The sequence below is a fragment of the Poeciliopsis prolifica genome, unplaced genomic scaffold (assembly GCF_027474105.1).
Source record: "Poeciliopsis prolifica strain line A6 unplaced genomic scaffold, Auburn_PproV2 SCAFFOLD017, whole genome shotgun sequence".
Classification (NCBI taxonomy): Eukaryota; Metazoa; Chordata; class Actinopteri; order Cyprinodontiformes; family Poeciliidae; genus Poeciliopsis; species Poeciliopsis prolifica.
In genome coordinates, this window is record NW_026562392.1 from 2,619,030 (window position 1) to 2,645,179 (window position 26,150).

Sequence of the window (26,150 nt, forward strand, 5' to 3'; positions counted from 1 at the left end):
ACTGCTGAAGACTTGCAGAAAGGTAAGAAATAGTAAAAAAATATGCCACATGCAGAACGAAAAAAAGCAACGTGAAAAGCTCAAATTATTCCCAGGTGTTAAACAGCATAAAAGCTGTTAAACTGCCCAACTTCAAAATGGCCACTGCCTTGTTTCCTCCGTGACAAAAACTGGATGATTCATTGCAATTAATAGGCACGACCTGAAACATCTACTGTGAAACACAACGGACATTTTATATTGTAATTCTCAATGCTGCCACAGGATGGAGCAGTTTCCCCCCATTTCTTTGAAAAAATTTACAAAACACTGAATATTATATGAAGGTTGTGAACACCAAGAGATATAACCGGCTTTAGGTAAGCAAGCTTAATAGTATATAGGTTGAATGGTGAAAATAGCAATAGCAGAAAAGTGGAACCAGAAAAGTGTGAATGCTGAGGCATAATAATTAGAATAAAATTGACTGAAGGATCAAGAGGCCACCTTACCTGCCCTGCAGTGAAGATGGCCACGTTACACTCGCTCTGCCCCAGGAAGGCCAGGTTGCTTGTAGGAAAGTTATTCTCCTGCTCAGCTTTGCCTGTGGCCAGGTCAAAGATGCAGTACCTTACCCAGTTACCGGTCTTCAGAACTGCATGGACTCCTGCAAGACAACAAAAGGGGTCAATACTGTCCTGAAGTATTATTATAATTAGTCCCAATTTCCACAACATAAGCAGACTTAACCAACCTTTGGAGTCAACATTTACAGCCAGGATTACAGCCTTCTCTGGGATGCAGAGCTTTTTAGGCGTACGCTGAAAGCAATCGGGAACCTTCGGGGTTCCACCGGTTTTGACCACCTGTAAGTTAAAGCATCAACATATATCTGATGTTGGAAAACTGGAGACGGAAAAAACCCCAAAACGTTAACAGTAGAAGTGAAGCATCAACCTGTAGTTCATCTATCCTGAGGAGCCTGCAGTCCTGTAACAGTGAGGACGGGTCCGAGTCTGGAGGAGGAGCGCTGCTTTGGTTTGTCATGCTACTTGATGTTCCAGGGAACTTCACAGCAACGTACGCACCATCCACCTTCAGCACCTGGGTGGTGATGAGAAGACGGAACACTTTGAATCAAAGATGATTAGGAGAAGCTTGATTTATTATGATTTCAACGTAAGTTCACAACGGGTAACATTTATTTTCTATGTTATGCATGAGTTTCTTTACTGAGAATAAAAAAAGAAAAAGTAACAGTTGCCATCAAAACAACACAGTAAAATACGTAAATTAAAATTTTAAGTGACTATTTTCCAATGGCAATTGAAATGGAATCAATACTGATTAATCCTTTGCATGTTTGGTCTTAAACAGCCAGAATCTGGTTCATTAAACAACCGGTCATCAATCAGTTAGTTCTATAGTCATTGCAGGTTATCTAATGAGAAATAAAACAAAAACAGAAATGGACTGAAAGGTCAATATTTTTAAATGAAAAGTCAATGCTTTCTTGATGCGTAGTGATGCTCCAATCGATCAGCTGATCGATCGGCTCCAACCTTCTTAGTTTTGGGCGATCGAACAATACTTGGATATGAAACCAATCTCATCCATCGATCTCATCTACACCCGCTATGTTCTGATTATCAACCACCGAAAGCGTATTGCAACTGACAGTTTCAAAAAAAAAAAAAAAAAAAAAAAAAAAGAAGCAATAAAACTAATAATATGAATGTAAAAATTTGTAATCGATATTTCAGGGTTTTTAATAAAAGTATAAAATAGTGGTGATTATTGAAAATTCTTAATCAGAGCACCCCTATACTGTAGTATTTCAGTTCAATTCAACTTAATTTCATTACCGACCATCTGAATTAGTACAAAAAATAAAAGGCATTCAAGTTTGTTTTTTCCTCCACCTAGTCTATATTGTCGCAAGTCAATTCAAGCTCAATCTCTTACTGGACTACTAATGTGCTTTTAAATGCGCAGCACGAACAGCAAATGAACGCACATTCTTCTGGAGCAGTTTCCAACAGATTCCATGAAATCCCAGCTCACTAAACACCCAGCTGTCAGACACACCCACCTTCCCAACGGGAACGTTTTTAACGTCTTCCACAAACACCACCTCCCTGAGAGGCCACTGCTCCTCGTTCACCTTCTCTTCCTCCTTTGGAGCTGGGGTCGAACGTCTGCGCTCTGAAAACAACACACAGGGTGAACTTTACCCAATTTCCCCCAAAGCATATTTGAAATGAATACTCCATTGCGCATATTGAATATCTGGCACTCCTCCATCCCCTACGTATTCCCCCCTGCTGCCTTTGGATGTGAGGGGAAATTATCAAGTCCCTGTGACTCCCTCACTGCACGTTTACCAGTATGCTGATATTTAAGTTTCAAAGACGCATCACTGCAAAAACGTCCAAATTATTGTTTCTATTATGGCATTGCTGTGGTCGATATGATATGCATATAAATACTAGGCTAATCATTTGTTTGATTTTCAATGCGCACATGGGAAAAAAATACATATTTAACAGAAGAATTTTAACCTTTTTATCATGATGCAGCTTGATTTATTGATCGTGGGGTAAAAATGCGAGTTGGTACAAGAAAGCGTGAGTCATTCATTGACAAATCAAAACGATAATCTTTAGGATTCAGATTATTCCATTTTAAGAGTTGTTAAGTATCTGCTGAGAAATTTCAGTGAGCTGCAAAAAGATTTTTCTATGTTATGAACGACAAAAACTATAAATTAACTTTCGACTTCCTGATTTATAACTCGTAAAACATTTTGCGCCGTCGTGAACCAGCACAAGTATCTACGGAAAGGGACTAGGGAAAGGAAAAAATATAGTAAAATTTCTTGCAAATATTTCTAAAGTAGAACTGCAAAATCATGCAAAAATGCAAAAACACAAATATCCTAAAAAGAAAAAGAAAAAAAGCACAATCTTGGGATCATAATTCTAGATTTTATTTTGCTCATGTTTATATTAAAATAGTCTAGCAGAGGTATAAATCAAATGCTGCTTTCAATAAATATTTCCTTTTTTGTAAATTTGATAAATTCCCCATACCTGCTCCTCACAGCTTCGACATGATAAATTCTGTGCAGCTAATAAATGGGTGAAATTGCAAAGAGTTTTAAATTAAAATCCCTAATTACATCCATTAAAAAATAAAATGCCATTTAAATAAGAATTTTTAAAAAAACAGATGGCTAACTTTGAAAAATTAATTATCACACTTGAGAGCTTGCCATATGGTCCTTATAAGATGCTGTACAAAAAAAAAAAAAGGTAGGCAAATATACTGTGAGCTGGCCACATTTGCTTCACAGGAACATATTCAGCAGAGAAAGTTGCTGATAAAAGCCTGTGCACCATCTGCTTCAAAGTCAAAGGACTAATGAGAGCGCGCTGCGAGGGAGAAACTGGTGCCGTGCCCGGGAGATAGCGCAGCCGAGACTCGTGAGTTGTTCAAAGAGTGGAAAGTTTATGGGTTGAGATAGCATGAGAGGAGACATACTGTAGGGCAGTGAGGCACTGCTAGCAATGGAAGAGGTATCACTACAGGTGGATGCAGGGGATGGAGGAGGACCCATCTCAGTCTTCACCAGCTCAGGCTTACTTTCCATCCTGCGGTGGAATAAAACACAGACAAGTTTTAGCTCTGGCTTTAGCGTTAGCACAATAATACTTTATCAATTAACAGTGATATTTTGAAGGAAGGGACTGACTTGATTTCCTGGGTCTTTGTGGTCTTCTCCATGTTTTTGAGGCTCTCTGGTGAGCGCAGCTGGAACCTGCAGCTGTCGTTCATGTTCCAGACAGACTCCAACAGGACGCCCACTTTGGGGATTCCGGCACTGACAGAAAAGGCCACTGCACCGGCATGGTAGAGGGGATTATTCCTCAAACACACCTAGGAGAAGGCAGCCATTGGATCGTCAGCACAATGGGAGTGGGTTTTCAGATGTAGATGGAGCAAATTTGAAAAGTAATCACATGGTCCCTCCCCTCACCTGCGTTCCCACAGTGATGTTGGGTATTGAGGAGATGCCAGCACTGGACTTTGGCTTTTTGTTCTTGGCTCTCGCTTTCTCAAGCATTTTCTTCCTTTGACTAAAAGGCACAACACCCCTGCAGAAAGATGAAAATTATTTAGGTTCTAACAAAATGTGAAAAAGGTTACAGACAATGACTGTTGTTCAAGCATAATGTGCTTCTTGGAGAAGAAGTAAATTAACTCAATTTAAACATCACTTTTCTAGTCAATCAAAAACCTCTAAACCAGATCAAAGGTCTGCAACTTTTTAAAATTCTCTTAACCAAAATATTTTTGAGATTTTTTTGCTTTGAGAATACAATTGTGTACCAGTTTCAAAAGTTACTTTATAACAGTAGCATCAAGTTATAAACCCATTTTTACTCTCAAATATACCTGCAAAGGTAGATGCAAATGTCACATGACTTTTTGAAAAAAGACTCATTATAATTTTAGATAAATATAATAAATGTAAAATAATGTATTGTCATTTTTAAATATTCACCTTTTTTAAATTAATTTTAGAATTTGGGCAAAAAAAGAGGATAGATTATTTTTGAAGGATGGAAAATTATGCAAAAGTTGTGTTTTTTTTTTAAAGCACATATTCCAATCTAATGGCAAGAAACATTAATATAAAAGCATTTTACTCGTTCGTTTAGAGACATTTTCTGTGGAAATTTATTGCAAATATTGGAGAAATAAACTGAAAAAAAAACAATTAAAAACCTAAGACATATATTTATATATTTAAATTTAGAAACGACAAAAACAAAATACATCTAAATTTATACAATTTAGAAACTAAAATAAATAATTAAGAAATATTAAAGAAAAAAATTTTATTTGCTGCATCTCTAGAAACAAATCTATATTTTTTGATTAAAGAAACTGACTTTATCATATCTAAATTTAAGAATGAAACTAAGTACCATTACTTAGTTTGGTACTTTGTTTCGAACTAAGTAATGGTACTTAGTGGTAATTACTAATTAACATTAGTAATAGTAAACCATTACTAGTACCATTACTTAGTAATGGTACTCATCATGATTCTATGATCATATAAATGATCATATAATTATATATTCATTAAATTTATAATTATATAAATCATATAAATGATTTCATGATTGTATAATCATTTATATGATTTTTTTACTTGTATAAATGAGTAAAAAAAAAAAAAAAGATTCTTTTTGGCCATGTCTGTAACTAACACAGAATAATTATTATCCACAAAACAGACAGACAATAATAAAAGATAAAGGAAAAAAAGTGATTCATCTTACCACCAATACAGGCTGTTCTCCATCTGTGCACATGTGTAAAGTGCACATGAGTGCAGCGACACCATGCGTTCCCCCTGCAGCTCTGGGAAAGACTGGGCACTGTGCTCCAGCTTAGAGGCCACTGTGCTTAGTGTGTCGTCCACCCAAGTGGCCACCTTTTGAAAAATAAAGCACATAAACAGTCTGAATATGTAATAAACAATGTATTAAATGTGCAATCGACACCGATAAGGCAAATCTACCTTGTTGCTCTCTGTTGCTACAGTAGCTCTGATGCTATTAGCAGCCAGTAACGTGATCTTCTCATTAGCCAGGCCCAGGAAAGAAACACGAGGGTGGTGAATGGAGGGATTCTGATGTGACAGATGAGGGGTTAAAAACAAGTTTAGCACAAAAATCCAAGAGAGTCACATTTAATAGTGTTTATTTTTAAAGTGTCTTTCATGCAGGTGGTTAATGTCCACCTGTGCATTCCTGTATGGTTCAGGCTCGCTCCACTTCCACTGATAGAGCTCTCCTTTGGAGCTCACAGCCACCAACTCTGAGAACAAAGCTCCAATGCTCACAAACTTCACACCGTCCTGGAAGGAAAATGAGAGGTGAAGGGAAATAAGGACCCATAAACTGAAAGAGAATCTTCTCAGAGCTGCGAGACATAAAAAACAAGCTTATTCTGTGACGCTATTTGGCTTTTAGGGGCAGCATTCACCCTAAAAGTCAAGGCATTAAAACTAAAGGAACGTTGTCCATTACTGTCATCAAGAATGTGCAGTTGGCATGGCAACAGCCTACGTTAAGGGGTGTATTACGCTGCAGAGTGCAGGCTATGTAACAAAACCTATCGAGTTCCTGCGTTTATTTATAAACAGCATACTGACAAAGTCAACAATATATTTAAAAAAAATAAATATCTTAAAACAACCTGCTTTTTTTAAGCGACACAGTTTAATCACAACTTGTGACTTCAGTAATATTTAATTCTTGATTTTTTTAAAATAGCTTTAGTTCAAAAACAAAAACTAAAAAAAGTAAACTCAACACTCAGACAAACTTTAGGTACCAGATTATTAAACACCAGATGTTATTAGGGTTACAACCAGGGGTGGAAGTTAGCACCTGCCACTGGCCAAATGCGGCTAAAAGTTTGAAGCGGCTTCTAAATTGGAGCAACACTCCGACCACTGGGGCGAGCTGACCAGTTGAACAGAATACAAAAGAAAAAAAAAAGCTCCATTCAGTTTGAACTTCTGTCCAGGGGAGGACTGAGAGTCTGGAGTACAGACTGATACACATACTGTCCATATCTAGGCTTTCATAATAAAAGTATATTAAATGTAAGTTTTATCGGCCATGACAGCCCATTGGTTGATTTTATTTATGCACATTGGGCTTATCCAATGAAATTCCTCAGTCCTCCTTAGCCCGCCCCTCCCCTCTAAGGTTACAAATGGCGCCATTTCAGCAAACTGGAGTACAAGAAAAGTGAGTGGATACAAGACGGGGCGGGTCAGAAAAACTATGACAAAAAAAAGCTGAAAAGCGCATAAGACCATTCAGAAAAACATGTCAAACTAACCGATTTGTTAATAACCGCACAAACTTTACCCGCTGGAGAGTTAAGAATAAATTATATTTTATACAATTTGCTTGTACTGGTGGTGTTTGGAACCGAAAGAAAGAAAACAATGTGGCTGGTGAAATGTCTGAGTGGCTGGTAGAAAACTGATTAATCGATCAATTATTCTGATGATTAATCAATTAACTGGATTTTTAAAAATTGGTACACTCAAACATGTTTTTGCAGACAGAATGTTTTTTTTTCTCATCTTAACTGCAACATGTTCTTTCAGCAAGTGGCCTTTTTTGAGTCTGTAAACACCAGCTAATAATTAATCAGTTCCTAAATTAGATGCATATTTCAATAATCAACTCATCATGACTAAGCCAAATAATTGTTTCAGCTCTCGGCATTATTAATGTAATAATCAATAGATTAGCAGCTCAGATCTAGTGCAACTAACTCAAACAACAATCACATGTCAATGGAGCGAGCAGCGTGAAGATCACAAATCAGACAAGTGTCATTTCAGCCCATATAGCTGTAGATGTTAAAGGAAACTTCAGTTCTCATCATGTATTCAGTTAAATGAGACATTCAAACATTCACAATCATTGTTTCATTAACAGTCAAAAACAATATTTCCATCCAACATGAGTAGATCTTTGGCTTGAGATCAATTCAGCGAATGAAGAAATAAATGAAAGTGATTTTCTGTTTTAAGGTCTGATAGGAAAAATAATGCTGACAAATCTGTAAAGGCGTGGTGTTCCACTCTGATGCAATATTTCAGTCTTAAACTCACAATCTGTTCTGCTTCGAGTAACTTCGGATGTTTGCTGATTCCTGGTGACACATCCAGCTCAAAGGTGACTGGCTTGAGTCAGGATTTCTTAATTTTCTCGTTGGGCTGGAATCATTACTTGGATTAATGGGACATATCACGATTAATCAATTAGTTGACGAATTTAATCATCAATTAATTTAGTAATCGATGAATCGTTTATGTTCAGAACTCCCAAGTAGAATAGTTCTGACTTCACCTGGTTCAAACCAGTTTTCAATTAGGCACCTTTTCCTCTCTGATTAATAATAATAATAATAAAAAGATAATTCAACAGATCAGCTCTACAATGTAATGATTTCAAGTCAGGCAGAAAGGGCTGAACTTTTCCCATTATTTTAACTGCAGATGCATTTATTGCTGTAGTTGTATGAAACTACATGTTTTTAAATAAGAAAATTGTTATTTTCTTATTTAACAAAGCAATGGACTTGTCTAATTTCATTTTTATGTCTTTCAAATGTTGTACAAAATAGATTGAAGTGGTTAAATTAAAAATCTGCAAAAAAATATCAAATTCTTTTTTTTAACCAATTAATTATCGGAATAATCGACTACTAAAATAATCATTTACCTACCTTCTTGTAAAATTTTGATCAAGCTTAAGCATATAAATGTGTGCGCGTGCATATAAGACTATCAAGTAACATTGTTTGGAGACTTCTTCAATATCACTGAGTAAAAGTCAGAAAAAGTGGATACAACACAGGTGATATCTGTTGGTAGAATCTGCTTCATGAGCAAGAAATCTTTATCACAAGCAGCTGAGCAGCTTCATTTTTAAAAGCACTCTTTGATTGTAGTAGTACCTTGTCGGGCCACCACTGCAGCTCCTCTCCCAGTGAGACGGGGCTCTGGACTGGGATGCTCTTCTTGTCGAGACTGGGCTCGCCCTCACGGCTCGTCGAACCTCGCTCCGTGTCAAATGACGCCCCGTCGAGCCACCGGCGCTCTCGTAACCTCAGCACAGACTCACGCTCACGCAAGAGCTCTGAGTCACGCTCTAAGGGAAGAAGGAGAACTGGTATGCAATAAGGTCACACCAGTGGGATAGAAGTAAGCCACTCTCTGGGAAAGACCCGTCGAAAAAAATAAATAAATAAAATAAATTTGCTGCTCAGAATCAATGTAGTGCAAATCAATCAGATGCAATCATGGAAGGTTTGAGCGGGAAATCGAAAATATACGAAGGGTGAGTCACTCTGCACGTACATGTGTTAAAGAGTGAGCTAAGAGGAAGTGAAGAGAAGGAGAGAAAGAACGAAAGAAAGCATGCATATGGACTGAAAGTGGGCTCTTTTTTTAAAGGAAAAAAAAAAAAAAGAAACTGTCTAATAGGGTCCCCGTTAAGACATGTGGACCTGGCGGGCCTTTCTCAGAGAGCTCAGTATTCACTACAGCCATGCAGCACACAACACCAAACATGTAGCATTTATATTCACCTTGACAAACTGAATCAAGAAAAATATGCAAACAAACATTCAGGCAAGTTTTCTTTGTAGTTTTGGTAGACACATTCCTATCTAGTCTCAGGTTTCTTTAAAGTTTGATACCAATTTTAGGCTGATACAATATCTCTGTAAAATCTATAATATGTAGATATTAAGCTATAATCATGCTATACTCATGCTACAATGATCAGCATTCATCACACTTAACACCTTCTTGGCTTGGGCAGCAGCTAATAGTCACTACTGGAGTGAGAGAGCCTGTAAGACAGGAGTTTACTTCAGTATCTCACCTGCTTTTAGCTCTGGAGTTACAAATATCCATCTTTGAAAATCTAGACCTTATGCTAATGCTAATTAAAAAGAACAAAAGTCAACATTTTCAAAACCAGAATGTTTTCTGAAAGAAAGGCATTGCAGCTTTGCTGTACGACTGTCTTAAAAAACCCTTGCTCATTCTGGTTTTCTAGCAGCCTGAGTGAATAATAGAAATGTCACAACGCCACAGAAAATACAGCTTTCTTCTAAATAGCTTCCCATTTCTCTCACTCGAGTTTTAATCTCCTGTCTGACGCTGACTGTGCCTTCCTCAGTCTATAACGACATCCAAACTGAAGATTGTTAGGTATGCTGCATTCACTGATTGGAAAAGGATCGGACATGAGAGACTCCTACCACCTGTTCAAGACCAAACAACCTGAAAATTGTCAAATTCCAAATTTTCAATGCATCTGTGTTAATCAGTAACGTTGCAAATCATATCTATATTTTTAAAGAAAATTTCCATACACCTGCAAAATTCGAGTGTTTCATTTTGACTGATGATGGGGAAAAGCCTGCTTATTATTTTGGATTTTGAAGCCCCTCCCCCCGACAGAAACCAGCCATCACCAGTGCTGCCACCAAAGCCTTCCTGTGATTAGTCATTAGTGAGCTGCTGCGTTACCTCTGGAGGATCCCAGCCGTGACAGCGAGGAGCGTCTGAAAGACGGGTAGCCGAAGTAGCTGATGTCCTCGGAGAACATGGCATCGGCGTCGATGATGACGCTGGGATGAGCCGAGTGGATGTCCGCGTCCAACAGGGACATCAAGTCTTCTGCGTGGAAAAAACAAGAAAACCGTCCGTGTGTAAGGATAGCTGTAAACTAGCAGCATCTCAATCATTATAACTAAATGAGGTGAAGTATGGGATGCTTTCCACAGATCTCACTATGTTCTTGTGAGCAGTAATAATGGAATGTTTCAAATAGGGCAACAACAAACAATTGTTTTAATAATCGATTGTTTTGACAATTAGTTGGATAAAAAAATTGCCACAATCTGCTGATTTTTTTTTTCATTTATCCACTTTGGCCTTGTTTATAAAATATTAGAAATACTTTAAAAGATGCAAATAAAATTCTCATTTCCATTTATAAACAAACGTTTTCCTAAAATGCAAAGACATATTACTCCTTCAGCAAATTTGAACCAGGTGCTTTGACAAATTTCACCAGGTGAAATTTGTCAAAGCTTTAAGCAAAAAATAAAAGTGCCTTTCTCTTAAATGCAGACACATATTTCTTTTTACAGTTTTGGCTTTATTATTGCTCTGAATGTAACATTTTAGCAAATGGCCTTTTTGAGTCTACATAGGATTACAATAATTGATTAATCAATTTGTAAATGGAGACTCCAAGGACAATTAAATTGCTAGAGATTAATTTGATTAATCATGATTAACAATCATATCCATAATTAAATTGATCATAAGTAATCACGACTAGTTATGAATGCATTTCGGTGCTGAGGAATAATTGGCTGAATGTGTTCCCACCTCCTGGGAGATAGGACTCGCTGGCCGTGTCGTCTCCATCATCTCCATCTTCGTCATCGCGACTCAGCAAATTGTTGACGGCGAGGTTGACGTCAAGGTTAGTCCGTTGGAGTTCCCTGATGATGACGCTTCTTGACTTCCCCTGGAGGACAACCTGAGCCTAGAGGAAAGCACTGGTTTATCATAAAATCTGCATGGTTAATTTAAAAAAAACACACACACACACATTGCTACAGAAACAGCCGAACCTGGGTAATGAGCTCTTCTGGAATGACTGATGCTGGGATGACCGGCTGTGGCTGGCTGCCCAGAAGCCCAGAGCCACGGTCCCTTCCCGTGCGGATCACTCTGGTCTGGCGGCGGGAATCTCGAGCCGCCGTTGATGACCTGCCTGACGTACTCCCACCTCCGCCGCCGCTTCCTCCTCCGCTCCCTCCTCCTCCACCTCCACCACTGCTACCGCCGCCTGCTCCGCCACCGCCTCCTGCTCCTCCTCCGCTCCCACCACCTCCGCTGCCTCCGTTCACCCCGGAGCTCCAGCGACTCCTGATGTACAAACACAGCGGGAGACGGTCAGAAACAGCAGCCAGAAACTTGGAGCAGATGCAAATCACACATCACACACTAAAATCAAGATCTACTGCAACCCAAAAATAAAATGGTATTAGTAATCAATTATGCTATTGATTATCCTGACAATCAGATTTTATGTTATTTTTTATTAAAATCGGGTCTTATTCTGAGCTCAAAGATTTTGCCTGTTAGATGAGGACAGTGACATATGGGGCTGCAACTAATAAAAGTCTATCCATTAATTTGATTTTTAGAAAATTTGAGCATTATGCAGCTTTTTATTTAACCACCTCAGCCTTTCTTACACAACATAGAAATACATTAAAAGATGCACATAAGAAAATAGTGAAAATCCATTTTTTTAAATAAGAAAATATTATTGCTTAAAATACAATAACAGCATTCTTTTACTGCACATTTCATCATTTGAAGCAAAGGATGAATCAGCTGATCTGTTAATCATTTTTCGATTAATAATTCACCTCAGAAGGTGATCATACATTTTTTGACAAAATTTGAAGCAAATGAAGCAAAAACTGCCACTTAAGGAGTCCTATATGGAGTTCTATCCAGACAGAGGTTTTTTTTTTATTTTGTTTTCATCTTAAATGCAAAATGTATATATTTTTGTAAAGTTTTGGTTTAAATACAGCTCTGACTGCATTTTTCTTTCAGAAAACAGCTAATTTTAGTATATGTATTTCCCAGTTGATGTTTAATCATTCATTAAATTAGTTTCAGATTATTTTTAATGGACGACTAATCGGACTAATTCGATTCATTGTTTTAGCTCTAGACATATTTATTATAATAGTTCAAATAACGAGTTGCTTAATGAGGTCAAGTTTAGAAGGTAATTCTGAATTCTGTGTGGAAACAAACATATCAGGAGGAAAACCAAAATATTGAGGAAGGAGATGGTTATTTTTAATAAAAAAATAAAAGCTACCGATTTATTTGCAGGTTGTTATTATTATTGGGAGACATTTCTCGATTCCACCTCCCTGTGCGGAGAGTAGAGCACTGAAGCTGACAGAAAACACAGCCCTAACCCGCTGCTGTCCTCCAAGCACCAACCTTTCACAGGACCATATGTCTGCCAGCCCTGCCAGAACTTACCCCAGGGTGTTGCCTGCCAGTCTGCCCAGTGTGTCAGAACCAGACAGGAACCAGGGTGGATCACTGGTCCTGCCTGGCCTGGAGCTCCTTCCTGTCCCTGAACCACTGCTCAACTTTGAACTGGAAACAAAAGATGGGAGATGAGTTACAAACCTACAGCAGTCCCAGTAGGACCGATAAAATGTTGTTTTGTGTTTTTTTATTATTATATATTTTCTTTGCAATCCTGGGTCAGCTGACGGTACGTTTAGCCCAGGATTATTTATGTACTCTGGAAAACAGGAGGGGTATTTTTGGAGACCAGCATGGCAACACCCTTGGGAATCAGAATTGTCTGCAACTCGTTCCTCTTTCAAGACTTCTCTTTTGTAAAAAGTTCTTGGGTTTTGGGGCTGCGACTGCTTTCTCCTATTTTATGATGGATCATAATCTGCTTCAATCGTTTGCTCTAAAAAAATTACTGCTCTACATTTAGCTTTGTAGTAGACTAGAGACTAAATTGTTAATTAAACAAAAAGATTTTTTCTTAAAAACTACCTGACAATCTATAGATTATGAGTAAAGAATCAAACTATACAGAGAAAAAGCACTTTTGTACTAGATTTTAAGACCCTGACTGCATTTATGAAATTTTTTTTAAAAGATATTAAATTACAGAAGAAATCAGGCAGGCCAACCTGCCAAAGACACCCAGTCATATTTTGTCCTTCCCCTTTTTCCACAATACCACAAACATGCAACACAGAAAGGCTGCGCCAGTTTAAAACCAACTAATTCAAAAGAAATAACCAATAAATATTCTGTTGGCCAGACATCAGTAGCAGACATTCAGCCAAATGCATAACCAGTCAACCCAAAAGGCAGCAGCTAGCAAAAAACCCCAACAATAATTCAAAAGCTTCAAGAGAAGAAAATATTTCAAAATAAAAAACACTCAGGTAGAAGCCGAAGTTGAGTCCATAAACGGTTGAAATATAACCTTGTTTTTTCAGTGCACAAATAGAAAAGCTTAACATTGTTTAAAAAGATGCTAACAGATAGCTTTAACATAAATGGAAATCATCCTAGCAAAAAGGTTTAATTCTACAACAGAAACTAATAAACATATTGAAGAAACATGAAGTTATAATCTTTATAATTGTCTCCAGAATAGAGCCTAACAAAGTCTCTCACCCATCGCCGCCATCTGGTTTGCTGAGCTCCAGGCGATCGGGCTGAACAGCAAAGCTGATTCTGCAAACCCGTCCATCCTAAAGCACATTCAGGACTCTCAGTGCTGCACACTTAAAGCTGTAAAGGTCACTCATTTAAAACATTTACTGACATTTATCAAGCATTTACTGCATCTCATGCAGAAGGCATTTAAATAGTCTTCTTCTAGTCTAACTGGTGAACAAGATGTTACTGAAACGTATTTGCAAAGCTCAATTGAAACCGCAATCCAAATATTTGCCAAATGCCAATGGGAAGTCTGCCTTCAAGGCTTACCTCCAGGAGAAACCCAGCGTGGTTCGGACCAACAACACACTGCTTTAGGGTGGCCTGCTCCAGCAAACTAAGATGTGGATGACTGCAAAGAACAAGAAAAACAATCAAGAATCAGAAGAATAATGTTCCCTATCCAAAACTATTTAAAGTAAGCAAGTAGTATCAGTTTAAATAGGGATGTATCAATCCGCTTTTTCATTTCCGATACCGATATTTAAGGTTTAGTATTGGCAGAAACCGATCTCATGCAGAAAAACAGCTGAATTAATTTAAAGCGAATCTTTAAAAGACAAAAAAAAAAGAAACAAACATAAATGTACTGAATTACATACATTTACAATGACAAATTTGTAATTCAGTAAAAATAAATAAATAAAAAAACATCAATAAAAAATGGTTTCAAATGGTACTGAATCAAGTTTTGTACTCTGTACCATTACAGTAAACTGAAATACACCAAATAGTTTCACCTTTGTCAAACATGGGAAAAAAATACAACTTTAATTTGAGCAGTCAGTGTGATTAGAAGCATAACAGGTAAAAATAAAAAGATAATAATGGAACTAACAAAAACAAAAGGTTGGTCACTTTGGTCAAACTTGAAAAAAAAACTGCAACAAACCTTTTAAATGGTTTACAAAGTGTAATTAGAAATTCTACATATATTGTAATAATTAATAAAACGTGACGGCGCTCAGAGCACAAAACATAGAATTAGAGTTAACAGACAGATATTATCAGATCTTTGCATTTCTAAATTGAAATTTGACTCAACTCACCTGTTGTAGCTGTATTTATTGAGTTTCTCTGAGACTTCCCGAAGCCTGGAAGAATAAATAAAATATATCAACATAAAGCAAACAACTAAAAAAAGACAAAATAATAAAAATGTTCAGAAAATAAGTGAGACAACAAAAAAAAAGGAGGCGTCCTTCCTCGGAGTTCGGCAAATGTGTGCAACCTTTAGTCATATCCTGATCTGTTACATTGTTTTACCAGCTGCAGGCTGACTAAGGGTTCAGCTGACATGTTTATGTGATTATTAAAGAACTGGAAGCCAATAGCTGCTCTTCTTTCTGCAGTTAAACCCACTCCATTCTGCCAGGATAACAAGCCACGGCTTTCTTTACCACCTGATAAATACACCCCCCCACTTTCTTTTGTTTTTGTTTTACACTTCCTGTCAGCTTCATGAACTTCAAATTGTCCAGAGAGTTGTTAGGAGATTCATGAAGACTTTTAGCAGCTCTCACACTCATTATCCCCTAATAAATTGAAAGTACCTCGATCTCTCTTCTTAAATAAAACTGCAAAGCTCCAGAGAAGCAAAGGACCAGTAAAAATAAACCATTTTCTATGACAGAGACAATATATAAATAGAGTATTAAAAGGACACACTACAATAACATCATTTTGAAGATCAAGTATGTAAAAGGAGCGACTGCTTCACTCTTTGCTTTTATTAACGTTCAGACATTCTTGCCCTGGAATGTTTACCCTTACCAGCGCACGCGGATTTTGAGGAATGTTTTTTGAGGAGTTTATAACTTCTCTCTCGATTTCTTTTTCACCTCGAAATTCCGTATGGAAATATGTAGCATCTACAAGGTACTTGAAGAAAATCTCTTGACATTTTATATACATATAAACACACACACACACACACACACACACACACACACACACACACACACACACACACACACACGTTCAGGCAGAACTACCCTGGTGACAATGGTGCATATAAGCTTTTTCCCAATCATTCTAGTCTTTAAACAATAACTGTAAATTTATCTTGAAATTTGAAGTATTCCCACACAAGACATTTGTTTTTCTTTGTTTTTGTTTTTTCTGGTCATGCTGTTATAATTTTGATCGTTTCCCAGATAATTTTTTTCCAGGCTTAAAAACCTGGAAGAAACGGTTTTTAAGCCGCCATCTTTAGTTTCACCTAATTTGAAAAGCAACAAACAATTGTCCGGGGTTCAGCCTTCAAAACAGGTGGACGTGTACCTCAGACAGCTGACTTTATCAAATAGGAGCACACTTGTGATGCTTAAAAAGCAAAAAATATAAATATGTATAAAATCCACTTTTTTTTATTAACTATTATTATTACTGTCATCACTAGCAGCTGAAATCCAAATTTAGCAATTACTCTGAGTGATTGCCATGGTGGATGGGTGCCCACATCAACTCAGCTCAAGTTCAACAAGATACAAATGCTAAAGAGAGTAACAGAAATATAATTATGAAAAGCGCTGTATGAAATTTTTTGGCAAAATACAACTGATTTCATCATGGGAACTTCAACATTCCCAAAACACTCATAAAACAAAAGTTCTAGCCTGTCGAAATAAGCAATGAATCAATTAATTGTATGATTAATTAAAACGAGCTCAATACTTTCCATTTGCAGGGTTTTATTGGTTTTCTCTTTTTGTACCAAAACCTGGATGATGAAAGTCTTGAAAAGTTTTTGGGTCTCAACTGGCCCGTTTTTACGAAGGACGATTGCGTTTTCAGAAACTTCAAGATTCATTTTATTTGTCCTTTTGTTTATTTATTGCAACGTCTTCCAGTGCCAGTGTTAAATCTTCATTAGAATTTAAAGCTTATTGAATTTTGGGACAGTTTTCTTCCATTATTATGCCATTACTATTACATTACTTGGAAATGGTCTCCAAACAACATTATCATTTACAGCAATAACTTGTGGGACAATTTATCACCCAGTGAAATTTGTTATGTCTGACCCATCTAGCACGAACACAGGATTCACATTACAGCGCCAGATTATGATGCTGTGTTATGTTTTTCTTTCAGAAAACAGACAGAAATGACAAAAAGTTTCTATATCACAATTTTTAGTGTTTTCTAAGAGAAGCTAACAACTAAAATTGCCAAGGAAAATGATTCTTGGAAAACATAACGACCCGTTTCTATAAAGACTCAACAGGTTCCCTGGTTTTGACCGTCCTTTCCTTTCACTCTGAGGTTGAGGTGACTTGTGCTTGTTGCAGCTCTGCATGAAGCCGCCTTCAGAGAACAGCTGAGTTCACTCACTTCCTCCAAAGTGACAAACACGAGGTACATATCGGCTTTTCACAGGTTGGATTCGAGTTTCTGGTGCGGAGGGATAAAAATACAAAATGTAACGGCTAAACATGCAGATCCTACCAAAGTGCAAACCAAACCGAGTCAAATCTGTCGAGGAATTTTTACGTCAGGTGACCCCACCCCAAAGCAAATATGAAAAGCCAACATTTTCTGTTTCATTTGAGACTCCCTAGCATGTCGGGTTGAGTGATATTAGAAAATCTTCCAGTGGGGATCATATTGGTAAATATTGCAGTATCAGTTGCTATACAAGTCTGTTTTCATTTCCTCTTGTTCTCGTCTGAGCTTCCATCACTCTGTGACCTTTTAACATTTCAGGAAATGTCGTTAAGACTCCGGTGTGAGCATCTGCTGCGGTGAGACTGTCCAACTGGCTAAATATTACATTAGCATGAAAAATTCATGTTCATTACAAGTGGAGTATATTAGCCAACATTCAACACACCCTGAGCAGTCCTAACTTCCTACATTATCTGTGGCGAGGAACGAGACAACGGAAACTGAGAAAACGTGTGTTGTTAAAAATAAAATAAATAAAAACAATAATTAAAGGGGGAAAACTAGAAGTGACTGGAACTACATTGTCCATTTCTAAAACGAGCTAAAACATACTGAAGTTGTAGATGTAACTAAATAAAACTAAACTGTAACACTGGGTGACAAAAGAATCTCTTTTGGAAGTTGTCTTTTTTTTTCAACTGAACTCGGACTATTTTGCAGCGTTGAATCCAAAACTTACGTCCATTTTTCTCAATCAGGTCAGGTTTTTATTCTAATTTGATTTAGAGAAATCCAATCTTCTGACTAAATTGATGACATTTTTTGGCATTATCAGTTCATTTCCGTGAATATCTCCCGTCCAAAAAAGATTTTAGGAGAAAAAAATTTTGTTTTCTCACAAAGTTTTGTTAATTAAATGTTACAAACTTGAATCTCTCCTCCTCCTCATCACTTATTAATCCCAAATTTTCAGGAAACCGATTCATATGTGGAAACAAGTCATACACTTTGATGCTCATGTTGCATCCAAAGTTCAGAAAGTTGACCCAACTGAGCAAAACCAATGCAAGTTTTGGATTCAGCACATCAAAACTCTAATAGTTGAAAAACCCCACACAATTTTTTGGGCTGTTGACCAGTGTGATGAAAAACCCAAAACTATTAGAATGCTGATGCATCGTCATGGCAATAAGAGAGCAGACATCTTTTATTTCTTAGCCACAATGTTCCAGAACGTAGAAAACAGAAATGTAAACGCAGGGTCATCAAGACCTCCAACTTCGATAACGTCACAACATCTTGTTTCAAAACGTTTCAATTGAAGTACCAACAAGTGTTGATCTGTTTAGGGTCATTTGGAATCTAAGAGTATTAAGGAAATGATGTGCTCCACACATAACCAGCATTAGATGGATTTTTTGTTGTTGATTTTTTTAACATTCCCCCCAAATGTTTGACCAGTTTTTTCAGGTGAGTCACAACAATACTTCTAATCTTCCTGTAAGGTAGCTTTATTCAGCCAGTGATCTCAGACACTAAAACATTTCCTTCAATGAAAGGCAGAATTTGTATTCCTCCATTTTTACTTGTAAACTTGCACTTCTTTTAAATGAACCCACACAAATGTTGCAATGCTTCAGTCGTGCGGGAAGCAGGTTTTTGAAGAAAGTTACTCAAAATTAATTCAGTATGCAGAAAATTAAATGCAGATTTATGTTTTAAAATTACAAGCGCTGTGTTGGTATTCATTTCTTATGCCATAAGTAAAATAAAATTATTAAAAGGAGTGAATGGCCCCAGTCGCTCATTCTGTAAATGACACATTAACTGTACAGAATGGAAAAAGACAATTTTTTAAATTATTTGTACAATGTGATTATCAGAGTTTTTCAGTAAACTCTGAAAAGCCCCCAAAACAGCCCCAGCTATATTTTCACAAACCAGTTTGACGAGGTCATCAACTAAAGCAGCAGCGTTTGTTTTATAATATAATCAATAGCAATTATTGTGAACTGTTCAGGCGCACAGCAGCAAGTCTGGCTGCAACTTCTTTCTTTTCTTTTTTTTTTGTGTGTCCCTACTACCTTCCAGAGTTTATATTTTGTACATTTCTGACACAATGACAAATAAGAAATTGTGATTTCGAAGCTTTCTTCTCAGTAACGGTGTTTCATTATTAGAGAAGGATTTTATTTATTTTTTTGTGGGATTGTGACTCTAGAAGAGAGCGAGGAAAAAAATGAGATTACCGGTCATTTATTTTCAAATTCTGCAAATAGACGCTACGATCCTGCCAACTTCATCTATTAACACCGATTTATATGACCAGAGATGCTTGTGAATGCCTCTTAATCCTGATCAGCTGACCTCTCATCCACACCAGAAGTTGGAAGATAGGATTTAAACACAGCTTATGAAGCAGTATTTATTGAAACCACCTGGTAGAATTAAAAAAATAAATAAATAACACCAGTCTGAAGAGAACCGAGTCAGAAATAACGTTTATAAATTCAGTGGAAAATAAATCAGCTGCGAGCGCAGTGGCGAACTGACCTACTTAAAACCTCAGGATGAGTGACTTTTTTTTCTTTTTTGAGATGAGAGAAGAAGCAGAGACAGTCTGCTTCTTTTATCCTGACACCAATCTCACATTTTATTCTCGTTGAACTGTTTTTATGTTTTCAGATTGGGAATGCAACACAAACTCTGGAGTTTTGATTGGTTCCCCCTCATGAAAACAGCTTCTTTCCTCCGGCCCGGTGGAGAACCTCCAACTTGGTACACGCTGGAACCGGATTGGTGGAAAATTTCCTATAGCAAGCTGCAGCGCCCATGTCATTAAAATCTATAAAACGTGAAGGCAGTCAGGGCAGGAACCCCACCGAACGGTGCGTCCGCGCAGTCTTCTGCAATCGAGATGTCATGATTACACTTCTCCACCTTCTGCAACAGTGACACTAAAAACAAAGCAGCAGCGCGTCAAAAAAAAAAAAGACATCTAGTGGAGGAGGTCGGACCAGATGTTTACAGCAAACGGCTCAACTGGACCAATCCCTTCTTATTTCAGATGCAGGCCCACCTACTTGATTTGACAACCGGAAGTTCAGTGATAGCTATGAGAGAGACTGGAAGGGTGAGGGGGGGATGATCTCTCAACAGCACATGGTGACAGACAGGCAGGATGGAACTGCCATGCCCTCTTTAGGAAACCAGTGGTCCATGTCACCAATACACTTCTGTGGCTGTTCTCACCTGCAGAGTAAACTGATCTTTCATGTCAGACTGAAGCCCAGTTAAAATCCTAAACTCTGCTTTAATGTAGCCTTTAATCTCAAGGTCAATGTGTTAAAAAAAAAAGAAAAAGCAAAAGCCTGACTTCTCACCTCTTTGTCTCTAAGTGGAACAGCTCATTAATCAGTTCGATCTCGAAGGATAGTATAAATAGATCCAACATAAATCACATGTTGAGTCGAACTACTCAGAGTTCACCCACATTCTAGGCTCGCTTTAACGCAAATACTATCGATTAATGACTTCTTCTTGTTTACGAATGTAAAAATACACTAGTAAGAATCAAGAGGACAGAATATGTAACAGCACCGTGTTATTGAGGAACTTTGCCTTTAAAATGAAGCTAGTATAAAAAAAATTTGACTTGATTGAGTGCTCGGATATATATAAAATAAAAAAAAATAAGCAGTTTGAAACCCTGGGCTCTCCACCGTTATAAAGACGATAACAAGATTCATGTAAATGTAATGTTGCTAGCTCTGCTTCGCCGCAGATTATAGATATGCATCTCAGTGCGCAACGTTAGCAACAAAAGATGGAGTCATTTTTCCTCAAATATTAGTGAGGAAATGTGTAACTACGTTACGAGATTAGGAAATAAAAAAATGATGAACCTAAAACTCTGAAGTAAGAATATTTGCCTTTGTTACGCGCGTGGCTGAGAAAACCGAGCCAGCTAGCATTCGTGGCTAACTAACAGTTAGCAGGCGTTAGCTGCTTCATTGATCATAATAATCCTCCGAACGCCTACAAAACAAATTAATACCCATGCCCCGAGTGGATACACGCAATTTATGCCAAAAGGGTGGACATTTTAAAAATGGTTGTGTTAAAAGTCCAACATTTCCCCCCCTCTTGCCCCCATCCCCCAACCCGCATTGTCTATCTCAACTTTGAGTGCGAGCCAATCCGTCCAAAGAACCAAGAAACGTCCTGCTAGCGTTTCACAGTTAGCAGCTAGCTAACGAGGACTGCTCAAAATGCCGGGCCTTCTATCATCCCAAAGGGCTCACGTTTTAATCGCTAAAACCCAAAAGCAAACACATGACAGTCTCCACGTCGGCGGTGAACACAACCTAGAGCGCACTTTAACGCAACCAGCCCATAAATAGCGACTTCATTTGTTCTTGTTCGCGTACTGCAACAAAATACCTGTCATTGAGCTGATCCTCGGTCCCCGGCAACGGGTGAACAACGAAGTGAATAGATGTCATGGAGTCGGTCCAAAATCCTCACACAGATGCGTGAACGGTGTGGAAACTGTTATTCCTTCAAATGCCGTACGCATGTGCGTTCACGGGAATCGTTTAATTGCGAAAAGAAAAACCCCAAGAGTTTGGATCCCTGCCTCCTCACCCACATGCCGCCATCTTAACTCTAGCGAGCTTCTTCTGTTAGTGTTGATAAGTGCACATGCAGCCGCTCCGCTGCTCCGAGCTCCAGCACAAACAGGAAATGTGTTCAATTGGATCGGAGGAGCCTCGAAAATTGCCACAGGAGCAATTTTGCAGAAAGGAACACCATCGAGCTTCAACGTGTCGGTTCTAACCAAGGCATATACTCCGTCTTAGTTCTCGTGCATTTAGTTCTCGATGGTATGTAAGGGCTAAACTAAAAAACAAAACAAAATAAAAGACAGAAGTTCAAAGACAGTGGACAGTGGGCAGCTGTCTTTGAACAGCCCACTGTATATATATATATATATATATATATATATATATATATATATATATATATATATATATATATATATATATATATATAATTTCTCTCTTGAAAAGACAGAACAGCAGAATAAAGACAATATCCATACAGTCTATCGAAGAGACTACAATGAACATTTGTTGTAAACATTAGTATAGTGGTAGTAGTTTGCAAACTGATTATTTTAAGGCTTTTTAATATAACGCTTGCTTCCTTTTTTATAGTTTTCTCCATTAAGGTTGAAAAAAAAACTACATACTTGACAAAAATTTAGAAAAGCATCACACATAACCCGAGCAGTTACAGTTTCTTAATAGATAATATCAGCACAAATCAGGTGTGTTGAAGTAGAAACACATCTAAAAGTTGCAGGAGACCGGCTCTCGAGGCCTGGAGTTTCCTCCCCCTGACCTAGGCAATTCAGGTAGATGGTTCTACCTCAGGTTCTGCAAGTGCATGGAGGGATAAAACAAAGCTCATGTCTCGGCCCACTGGTGTTTTAATTCTCTGTGTGAGTAAACCGACGGAGGACTTGTACTCGGCTTTTTCATTTTTATGCTACTGATACTGATACTGTAACTTGCTGCCCTACTCCTACAATGGTTTTGAGCCTCTGCATTCAGAAAAGGAGGCAAGGCAACAAAATGCAGTCAAGATGGATTTATTTGAAGTTGCAGAGAGGCAAAGAATCTGGCTTTTATACTTTGGGCAATTCCAACAGTCACACCAGGTAAATGGGGTGACAAGACAAAAGAAATAATTATATGCACAAACCTAACACAAAACAATAAAATGTACCGATAAATATTTGCATGCATGCAAATGATTAGGACCAACCTAAGATCAACCAAAGAATAAATTTGACTTAACACCTCAGAGCACTACCCCACTGACTTGAAAATGGTATGCACCAGGGGCCATTGAGCAGCACCTGGAGCCTTTGTCTCCCAAACTGCTCCAACCTGCTGAGGAGACATACCCGAAAGGTAAGACTCAAACAATTAGCAAATTCAAATTAAACCAGTAGGAATCAGGAACTGACATTTTCCCCCCACATTCCTGCGGATCAGGAAATTTGGCCAGCCTCCCTACCCAAAACCAGTGTTCAACTGAATGTCACAGTGCAACTGAAATAAAGAACTGAAACAAAATGCATTTGGTCTGTAAATACATTCAACATAATATCATATCAATCGTCATTTATTAGGGATGGAACCCCTGGTCTCCATCACTCAGATACCCATAAAACGGTACAAGAAAAAGCTCTTGTTGTTTTTTAATTTATTTATTTTGAAAACGGACAACAGTGTTTGAACTTTTCAATTCAAGATCAGATTACTATCCTAATTAATTCAGGTCTTTTCAGCTTTAGAGTTATCTAAAAAAAAATATGGTTGAAAAGTAACTATGAGGCGGCATAAAGAATATACTCTTAAGTCTCTTAATAGATCGTGAAAATCTTATAAGGGCAACAATACAATCGCAATATAATTATGACAACATCTCTGAGTGGAAAGAGATTGTAAGTCAAATCCACAACTTGCAGTCTGAAAGTTGTGGGTTTAATTCTAGCTTCCTCCTAAATTGGGTCTTTAAATTTAAAGACCTGCCAAAGACCTCTGGAGTGCTGACAAACCACACATGTTTCTATGGCAACTATATAATTTTCTACTTTTTTTGTGTGATTGTTGGATTTGCTGCTATCTTGACTAAGTCTATCCTTCAAAAGACGCCTCTCTTCTCAATAGGACAACCCTATCGACAGTAAACAAACTAAAAATGAAAGTTTTTAGCAAAGAGAGAAAATGAAACGCCTCCTAAAATTCTAGATCTACATGGGGAAAAGGACAAGGAGCCTGGGTTCCATTATATAAAAAAAAGATGCACGGTACCCTCATTTTGATCTCTTTTAAATTCAGTCATTTTAATTCAGTGCAGCTCAGAAAATGTTTTACATGTAACTAAATTGAATAAAATAGCAGAAGTTGCAGCAATTTGCAACAGCAGGTTACCTTTGCCCAATACTGCAATTGTGTTTCTAGGATTAAGTGTCTTATATTAATACATGAAACATGGAGTTGCTGTTTTGGTCCAGGGGTTCACCCACATATGGAGGCCTTAGTCATCGATACGGCTGTCGCAGGTTCAATTCCTGACCTGGTGACCCCTACCGCCTGCCTTTCCCCTTCTCTCATTATCCACTGTCCTGTCAATTCACTGTAAACCCTTAAAAAAAACATGGAACCTTAGAAATGTAGTCAGTGCATATTCTAAAAGCATGTTAACTCAATTGATTCAACTGAGTTAAATGGCAAACTGTTGATACTTTCTGAAAATGCCAACAGAAGCCCTACTGGATTTATCATAAATCTGTATTATTAGAGTAGAACACTTTCATTTAAAAAGAGTCACTGAATAAGAACAGTGAAATATCTACCGCAGATTTCCCAACAACACATTTAGACATTCATAGTTTTTGATATGGCGGGTATGGCTTCCCACACAGGGTGTCATACAGCCAAAGAGTGGTACAAGTTACCAGTCGTTTTAAAAAGTTCTCTAAACTGCAACTCACTTCTAGAGTATTTGTTCACAAACTAGTTTTGTTGTACTTTTCATGATTGGTCAAATCTATACTAGATTATTCAACTGTGAACCAAACCCAGTTTGGAGATCTCATTTTCTTTGTGTCACTCATGTCCAACATAGATTGAAGGAAGTGTTGACAAAAACATCACACTTCAAAAAAAAACATCTGTATTTGTTTCTACACCAAAGACAGGTTCTACAAAACACATTTTTTTCTTTGTGAAATTATGACAAGGTGGAGCAGTGGCTCACCCAGGGTCACATTCATTTCAAAGAAACAAAACAAAAACGCCTGGGCATCTCCAGGTCAACGCAGGGTCTGTGAAAATACAGAACTGTTCAGAACAAAAACAGTAATTAAAAAAGAACTAAAACTCCAACTGTTTTTTTGTTCTGTTGGAGTTAATTCAGAGAGAGCTGTAAAGGTACATGTTGTGCTCTAATAAACCCAAAAATTTGACTGAGCTGTATTTGAGAAGTCATCCACGTCAATAAAAAAAAGCTAGAATCAAAACAGAGAATGCACTAAATATATAGAGGACATAGTGAAACAAGGACATTTTTACTGGACCTCAAAAAAAAAAAAAAAAAAAAGAAAAAAGAATTTGCAGTACAAAAGTAGCTTGTACATTAGGGCACTCCTTTATGAATGGAAGTGGTTTGAGTTACACAGATTTATATATTTATATTTTCAAATGAATATATCTCCAGGAAGATATTTGTGTTATATTCTTACCTTTATTTTAAAAAGTCCACTTTGTCATATGGACAATTCATACTGGGTTTTATATATATTTTACCACTAGGTGGCACTGTTTACCTTCTTCCATGGAATAAAAATTGGTGCCAGAAATGGCAGCTATTTCTTTCATGCACTGCCCCATGTGAGACACGTGAGGCAAATGGTGAATAACAGTTGTCAAATACCGGGTCTTTAAAATGAACCGCTGATGGCAAAACGTCCTGAGGGGATTTTATTTAAATGAGAGACTTTCTTGCTGGAGAAGAGACAATCAGAAGCAGAAATAGGGGGGAAGTTGTGTTTTATTTTTAATCTCCAACATTCTCCAATACAGCATGCCTTTTTAGTATTCATGACCTAATGCTGAACAAATGCCAAGTAGAGTATTGTGTGAAACTAAGAAAATCAGATTGTACAAAGTGCATATTTTCAGTTACAGCTTTCTGTTTGAAACATATTGGAAATGTGATCATTGTCGTTTTTATGTCCTCTTGTTTAATTGTTTGGTGATGTAACATTATTGAG

General features: G+C 37.5%; 1 protein-coding gene across 6 annotated transcripts in view; it reads right to left on the minus strand.

Moving 5' to 3' along the window:
• ubr5 (ubiquitin protein ligase E3 component n-recognin 5) overlaps positions 1-22,055 on the minus strand; it is a 44,491-nt gene extending 22,436 nt beyond the window's left edge. Inside the window, exons 1-19 of one of the 6 annotated variants that reach the window (XM_055041840.1) lie at positions 21,743-22,055; positions 14,959-15,003; positions 14,180-14,261; positions 13,865-13,941; positions 12,692-12,811; positions 11,248-11,545; positions 11,000-11,159; positions 10,130-10,279; positions 8,545-8,756; positions 5,798-5,914; positions 5,576-5,686; positions 5,334-5,488; positions 4,019-4,136; positions 3,734-3,918; positions 3,523-3,632; positions 2,072-2,184; positions 937-1,083; positions 734-845; positions 492-646 (exon numbers count right to left, since the gene is read on the minus strand). In XM_055041840.1, the coding sequence (XP_054897815.1) occupies positions 492-646; positions 734-845; positions 937-1,083; positions 2,072-2,184; positions 3,523-3,632; positions 3,734-3,918; positions 4,019-4,136; positions 5,334-5,488; positions 5,576-5,686; positions 5,798-5,914; positions 8,545-8,756; positions 10,130-10,279; positions 11,000-11,159; positions 11,248-11,545; positions 12,692-12,811; positions 13,865-13,941; positions 14,180-14,261; positions 14,959-15,003; positions 21,743-21,804 (2,529 nt within the window). In that variant the 5' untranslated portion in view covers positions 21,805-22,055. The remainder of the gene's footprint in view (positions 1-491; positions 647-733; positions 846-936; positions 1,084-2,071; positions 2,185-3,522; positions 3,633-3,733; positions 3,919-4,018; positions 4,137-5,333; positions 5,489-5,575; positions 5,687-5,797; positions 5,915-8,544; positions 8,757-10,129; positions 10,280-10,999; positions 11,160-11,247; positions 11,546-12,691; positions 12,812-13,864; positions 13,942-14,179; positions 14,262-14,958; positions 15,004-21,742) is intronic. The other 5 variants (XM_055041837.1, XM_055041839.1, XM_055041838.1 and 2 more) reach the window with 5 other exon arrangements.
• Between the last annotated feature and the right edge of the window lie 4,095 nt (positions 22,056-26,150).